Source organism: Diadema antillarum, unplaced genomic scaffold (genome assembly GCF_040938485.1).
Source record: "Diadema antillarum isolate AM-2024a unplaced genomic scaffold, OU_Dant_1.0 seq00001358_RagTag, whole genome shotgun sequence".
Lineage (NCBI taxonomy): Eukaryota > Metazoa > Echinodermata > Echinoidea > Diadematoida > Diadematidae > Diadema > Diadema antillarum.
In genome coordinates this window covers 55,041-62,866 of record NW_027272122.1, presented here as the reverse complement: position 1 = coordinate 62,866, position 7,826 = coordinate 55,041, and the positions used below count along the sequence as shown (strand labels likewise).

The 7,826-nt window shown below is 40.9% G+C and overlaps 1 protein-coding gene across 1 annotated transcript; it reads right to left on the bottom strand.

Moving 5' to 3' along the window:
* Positions 1–223: 223 nt before the first annotated feature.
* LOC139708633 (carbonyl reductase [NADPH] 1-like) lies at positions 224–7,615 on the bottom strand. Its single transcript, XM_071620571.1, has 7 exons — positions 7,520–7,615; positions 7,047–7,112; positions 5,757–6,023; positions 4,347–4,456; positions 3,300–3,425; positions 1,186–1,330; positions 224–430 (listed from the first exon to the last, which is right to left on the bottom strand). The coding sequence occupies exons 1-7, from the start codon at positions 7,613–7,615 to the stop codon at positions 224–226; spliced, it is 1,017 nt and encodes a 338-aa protein (XP_071476672.1).
* Positions 7,616–7,826: the final 211 nt, after the last annotated feature.

The following is a 7,826-nucleotide window of genomic DNA, read 5'->3' as shown; positions in this document are numbered from 1 at the left end:
GCATTTTATATACAAAATGCCTTTCTCTTGACGTCACTGTTTATTGAGAAGTCTTTATAACTTTCTTATATCGCATCCAATTTTGATGAAGTTTCTCCCATTCTTTTTGCTTGCTTTTTACTCCATTTACCAAAGCCAACTTGAATATGGTGTAGAGGTACTGGGTAACATGTGTCTACATGAAATGAAAGGCTCCATCATAGGCATGGTTACTGCAGCTCTCTTATAGTTTACTGTGATCAACCGGATTGTTGAAAAAGTCGTAGATGGTTCGTCTGGAGAGGAAGCACCCCTGTATACCGGTGGTCCCCGGTGGTAGGAGGGACAGGTATACGGGCGTGTCCGCCCCCTCCTCCACTGTTATTCTGTTTTTGGCCCTTTCTGCGGAGTGGTGGGCTGTCATTGGAGTATCCACATACCCTGGATGGCACTGGAATGTGAAAATACACAGTACATTCGGGCAAGTAGAAATACTAGTAAAAGCAACAGGTAGTATTATCGATGGTAACAATCATGATCACAATTTTAATCATCAAAGAACAAGAGTAATAAACTGTGATTTCATCTAATGGAAATGATCAAAGTCTATCCACCAACAAATGAAGTACCTGTCCTTGAAGCCCAATATTTTCCTGAGCTCTCAACTTCTGCCAAGTTAACCTGTTGAGGACAAACTGATTTTGATATCAATTTTTCAAAAAAATTTTAGTTCTACAGCAACTGTCTTCAGTTTAATCAATAACGCATTACAAAGGAATAGCAGCATCCTCATTATGACACATTATTTTCTACAGCTGCCATGTCAATGTAAGAAATCATAAATTTTGTGAATGCCATTTCCCCTATTTGCAAATTTCAGTTTAACAACAAGCTTTCCATTGCAACTGATTGACAAATTGCCCTACATCGATGTAAATGAGTACTGAATTGATCAGTGTTTCAGTAGTAGCCATGATAAATCATGGGTGTACAGTACTCCAGCAGGAATCAAACCTACGACCTCCTGATCCCCGGACAGGCATCATCTCCACTAGATCACAGAGCTTCCGCCCAACAGCAAGTGTTGACTCTAATACTTGTAGCATGCAGCAGGTACTGCATAGTTATTCAAATTTTTCAAAGCTTTCTATTTTCCTCTGATGTCCTCATGAGAAGGAGGGTCAGTAGCATTCCTGTCCTACTCACACAATTGATGAGAATGCCCCTTTGTGCCTGGCTCTCTGCCATGGCTTGTCCCTGGACTCTGGTCAGTGTGATGGAACCCAGCTTGCTGGTACCGTAGGCCCAATCTGGCCAGCCCCTCTCCATATGATCACCTCTCTTTGTGGCCCTGTGGAAGACATGACAGTAAACCGCAAACTTGGTATTTCAAGATCTGATTACTATAGCTGCTCTCCCCCTAAATCCAAAGTATTGTTATGCGCAGGTATAGAAACTTTGCAATATAAATTTTCAATTTCCACTATTATCATCAATCTTATCACTATTAATACATTATCATATCACAAAAACTGAACTCGTTCTTAACATCCCGTTACCTTCCTCATTTTTTTTTATGTCTTTGGCCAACAATATAACTAAAAACCTGTCCCCCGTTTCATAAAACTTGTTATCAGTGACAACTGCTACATTTCTACGACAAATTTGCTCTTGGCCAATCAGATGCAAGGATTTCAGTAGCTTGTAACAACTATAACAACTTATCACTGATAACAAGTTTTATGAAATGGGACCCTGATTTAATGCTTGACATGTTACATGGGAAATTTTATAAGGAAAGGGAATTACCTATACAGGATATACAAGGAGACCGTACATTAGTTTTTTCATGTATTCAGTCATTTTGTGTTTCCAGAGAGAATAATTCCCAGAGTATTGATACACAAAAAGTGTGTACTTCCCAACACTTTAGTGTAGAGTTACTAGCTTTCAGAATTTTGATGCAGTGTAAATGCATGGTATATGCTGAACGCTGTTGCACCAATCCTGTACCAGATGCTGACTCAGACCTAAATCAGTTAATGTACTCATACCTGAATAAGACGTAAGCAAGTCCAATAGTTCACTCGACTGTCATAAAACAAGACACAAACAGCCTAACCCTGGCATGCTGGGGTGCAATTTGTGTTGTACTTTGAACTGAACATATATGTACTGTGGATATGGAACATAGAACCAATCCAACTTACTGCCCCATTCATAGCTCAGGAAATAAGAAAGTTACTGCACATACTGGTGACTCTCTTGGATGGGTCTGCACCTTTGAATGTTTCTATATTCAAAGATATATGGCGCTATACAAATGCTGTGGATCATCATCATGACACATACAGACAGTATTGTTGAATCATTGTCTATGAGCGATCTCACTGTAATCACCTTTAATTCCCGATTTAACAAAACATTACACAGAAGCAGATTTGGCATCATTTGTCAGAAATAAAAAGTGAATTACAACCTTTAAGAATAAATACAGTCAAACCTGTGTATAGTAGCCACCTGAGATAGACGAAAAGAGTGGCCATCATAGACAGGTGGCCCCCACGACGGGTTTGACTGTAATATACCTTAATGTTTTGGCAAATTGCTTTGATAACAGGATTCTATTACTAGCAACACAGCTGTACAATAAAACGACAGTTCTGATTGCTAGCTTAGCAAGTATTCTTCACATACAGTGCACTCCCGTTATAATGAAATGCTCGGGCCCGGCAGTTTTCTTTCGTTATAACGAAATTTCTTTATAACCGAACAAATACAATATATAACGAAAACAAGGAACCACGTATATATCATAGTATGTTTGCTGAATACTCATCATACACTGGAAAGCTATGTGAAATGTGATGGGATAACTGTATTACAATAATAAACGCAAGTTCCCCTCAGAAACTGTGCGTGACACAAGGAGCAAACACACAGTGGTGTGAAGTGTTCACCCATGCAGAGACGCTATAAATGCTTGTTCCGCTACGTATTTTCGAAAGCAATTCGCATTTCGTTATAACGGAGCACATTTCTGTTGTTTTTCTTTGTTGGTGGCGCTCGGAAAAGACTTCGTTATAATGGAAATTTCGCTATAACCGTGATCGTTATAAGCAAATTTTCTACCACAGACTTTAATGGTGATAATTTTGGGACCAGAAGATTTACTTCGTTATAACGAAATTTCGTTATAACCGTGTTCGTTGTAACGGGAGTGCACTGTATCAGATATTTACACTGATCTGCGGCATCAAATTTGATATATCTCTTCCCCCTGACACATCTTGATCCTTTAGCAAAAGAAATGACTTAACTGTAAGAACTCCTCCATGAGGTCGATGACCCCTTGCTCCGTGGTGACATCTTTGAATCTCTTCTGTAGCTCAGGGGTGAGCTTGTTGAAGGCTTGTACGCCTCCACGACTGCACACGTTGACTATCCTTGCATCGTAAGAGAAATGGGACACAGCCTCGCAAGTCACTCTCTTTCATAACTATGTATTACACAACTGAATATTACTTACATTCACACACAACACATACAAAAACAGAAAGTTTGAATGGCACTAAATGAATTCATACTATTATAGTAGATTACCACTATAAATAGGGTGTTCAGCATTAGCTAAGATTGCACAAAAACATATCAGAAGTTTATGCAATGGATAGCATCAAATTACCACTTGTAAGAGAATCTTATCAATTCAACAAAAGTAGGGGTGGACCAGCAGTTTGAGAAGATTAGTGAGTGCTTTTTTGAAACCATGCATTTCTACAACTTCACTTAATTTGAAATGGAAGGTATATAATATCCATTTGGTTAGAATGAGATAAGCGCTATTTTTATATGATTCCATGACTTTGAAAGTGAAGTTCTTCACTTTATACTGGTAAGGATAAAGAATCTGAATATTAATACTCGTATTATACGCCATGCCACAATTTCTTCTTATACAGTCCACTTTGTGAAACAAAGTTGATAGCGCAAGTGTTAAAATCAAGTAAAATAATGATTCTTCATTGCCATTAATCGTCATTTTTTACATTGTATTTCTCTGTACACACAGAAGTTGAATATCACCATATTTGATGTGCTCTCCTCAGTCCAGTTAAGGTTGACTTTAAAACGTGAAGTTGACTGCAAGTATGCACGGAGGCAATACTATCTCCCTGGTGTGTGAAAGTGTCTGTTCCATTGGCATTAGGAACACTCTCCATGGCAAGACTCGACTCTTCATGAAACTATTTTTATTAGAAACTTAATATACTTGTAGTGGTTGTATAAGAATTGTTCTTGTTTTTTGTTGTTGTTGTTTTGTTTTTTTTGTCTGCATAGTTCTTTGAATGGATGACACAACTCACCTTCCTCTATCTCTTATTAGCGGCATCAGTGTCTTAGTCATGTTCACTATTCCATAAAAGTTCACCTTCATTGTGTTCTCAGCCTGTACAGACATGGGGATGCTATTGTCCTGAAAAGACAAATTAAACAAAAAATAGAAATAAAACAATCAGATCAATAATATTGATGTATTCAGAGCACACTAGGTTTTTCCTGTATGTCCACAGGAGTGAAGCATTTTGACAGCAAACAAACCTCAATAAAGCATCTCAGTAACAGTTTCTCTGAAAAGCATGAAAGTGGGTATCTCTTTGGCAAGTAGACCAGGCGACAACCTGGTGGTGACCCAAGTCTTGCTGGTTGTGGAGACGTCTCTGTGAAGTCTCTGTGTCATCTCCCGGAGACTAGCACTGATTAGAAGACTTCTCAGAGGCATTGCAGCAACACCCGCATGACTTCCGAGCTAATCAGTTGTTCCTGTGTTTAGAGACATTCGGAAGTTGCCCTGCAGTTGACTTCTTGGTGAGAGCGCAGGCCACTTTTTTGTCTTTTGAGTCGCACAAGTCTTAGCAGTCACAGTGACATCTCTTCCAGTGAGATATAGGCCCTTTTTATAAATTTTTTGCTTAGATGTCTTTCAGTCATACTACTCATGACTGTTTATTTATTATTGTTGCAAGTTACAAATAGAAAGTGTAAGTACAACAACTTTCATATACTTTATCATCACCATGTGCCTGGTTGATTCCATTTACATACCATACCACCCTTGGTCACATGATATAAGAGGCAAGCATCCTTTTGCCTAGTTTTCCAGAGTATGTGTGGGGTGGCTAAGAATCAGCAAGTTTGCACCAAACTCTTCACAAGTGAGTGCAGTGGGAATCTTTGCTATGTTAGCTGTGACTGTCTCTAATTTCTCAGTGACTGACCACACACAGGATATCTTACCATTTCATGCGTTTTATTGTCTTCTTTAAAAATTTCTTGTTCTTCATCTTCTTTTTCCTTTCCAGTAGAGTACAGTCCATCAGTGCAGTGTATCATCATACTTCTGTGTGATGTGTGGTGTGCAATTGCTCCATAACTATACATACGAGTAAAAACATCATGCATCCTTCGAAAGGAGCTGAACTTTCTGCACCTCCTCTTTCAATTGGTTTGCAGAGGAGCAAATGGTTGAACTGGGTAGTGAGTTCCACAGTCGTATGGAATCAGGAAAGTGTGTCTGGAAAGCCTGTATTCGGGCAAAAGGAATATGACACTTGTGTCCGTGTCCTTCGAATGAGCCTCTGGTGACTGGCATTAAGGTAGTTGCTCATATGTATATCTACCACATAGTGGATGATACGGTTGATCATGACGACCTTATTTTCCCCTCATGCATTCACCCAATAGTTCCTCAGAGTAGGCCTATGCAAGATACTTACCAAATATGCGATGGCAGCATTGTTGACGAGAATATCCAGTCCCCCATATTGCTTGGCAATGTCATCTCGGATCGCATCGATGCTGTTCTGGTCTGTGACGTCCAGCATTCGGGAGACGGGATTCAGGCCTTCTGCCTTGAGAGACGCCACCGCCTCATCCCTGAGTCCACTGTCGAGAGCAGTCAGATAAACCGTCCCACTTTCTCCAAGCTGCCTACAGAGGGCTCTTACTATGGCAAGGCCAATGCCTTGCTGACTACCAGTAACCTGTCATGACAAGTAACATTACAAAAGAAAAAAAAAAATTCTGTGAATCATTTTTTTTTTCATCTTTAACTCTACTTACTGTCTTTCTCCTAGCGTCAATTACCGTATGGTCGCCACTTGTGTGTAATTTTTATGCACGTCCGGGCTGGCGAACTAATATCGGCACTGAATTAGTTTGCCGCCCATAGCCTGCCTCATATTATTAGCGTGTGTGTTATACATACGCTTCAATGAAGGAGGCATTGTCGGTCACCGCGTTTGAAAATCTCCCGTAATCTGCCACCTGAAATCCATTCTAAATCAAAAACATCCTCGCATTAAAAATGGTTTAATCACCTATTACATATGGTAAAATATATATTGATTACAATTATTTGTGTTTTAACGGAGGAAAAAGGTGAATTACGAATGTATTTTGAGAGTGATGAAAATACGTCGCCCAACCTGATCTGCGATAGCGGCGTGCGTTACATGCGATGTGAATGTCTGGCGACCTTACCGCAGTGGCGACCATACCATAATTGACGTTACAATACAATATTATTCTCTGGGTTATGCAACAACAAGTCAGGTGCATTTTATGTCAATTCCTCGGCGCCAGTGCAGAATTGTGTGCATTTAAAATTTACTGTTACATGTGTAACGTTAGGCATAATTTATTTGCAGCCCCGAGAATGGTGCACAATAAAATTGAAAGACATTGACCAGTATGTTAGTAGTAGTACTAATAACGTTACGTTTAGAGTCTACACAACATATAAAAACAACACCTAAAGTTTTACTACTACTACTAAAACCTGTCACTCTGCCTGTTCAGTATAGTAACGTTTATAGAGGGTCTACTGGAATGGTTTATAATTATAGTATCTAAGGATCTACTCCCACTCTATCCCATGTGTTGCCGAGACATCCACCATTTGTCATACATATAAACGTCTGTGCAGTATTATAAGTACAGTGCCAGTGGATTCCTATTACCTATTTTACGAGAAGGCAAAGTGTAATTCGACACTCGTCACTTACTAAAGCTACACGGCGACTCGCCATCGTCAATGGACAGTGTGAATGAACGTACTCAGAGTCGTCAACCTGTAGACAACAGCCAAATATCGAGGCAAGACATCAACAAGACCAGCTTCCTTGGACAGGTCGAACAACAGTAGATGTTGAAGTACCGGTATTCTTGATAAGCTTGTTTTGTTTGTTTGTTAGTAGTATAAGGCCACCATCAGACAGTGCACAGCAGACGGAGACGTAGACTTGGGTTGTCGCCGTACCGTTATGTACTGTCAGCACGCAATAAACAATGCACTCGCTGCCTGCGCGCGCCTGCCTGCTCGCTGCACCCCTGGGACGACCAGGCAGGAGGAAGCTAGCTGTCATGTAGCAGGGCGAGGGAGCTGACGGAGGAAGCGAGCCGAGCATGCACGAGCCATCCAGGGCAGTGCGTGCGCGCAAATGGCATGTGTACCACAAAATGATGGCAGGCTGGGAACCGGGAGGAGGGAAGAGATGTGGCCCTGCTGGTGGCCTGCCTGTAAATACCCCTCCCCCGGCTCCGAGCCCCTGACTGACTCCGGTCTGCATCGCATACTATAAGTACCGGTACTTCACCTTGTCTCTCGATCCTGTATAGAGGGGTACTTTTCACTTTGAATACAAAATCCGGCCCCAGAATCCTTCCAAAATCAAACACGTGACAAAAGCAAGCAAGCAAGCAAGCAAACAAACAAACAAAAATGGAGGGGGAGGGGGAGGGGAGGGGAGGGGAGGGGGAGGGAGGGGGAGTGTTCGACTTTTTGC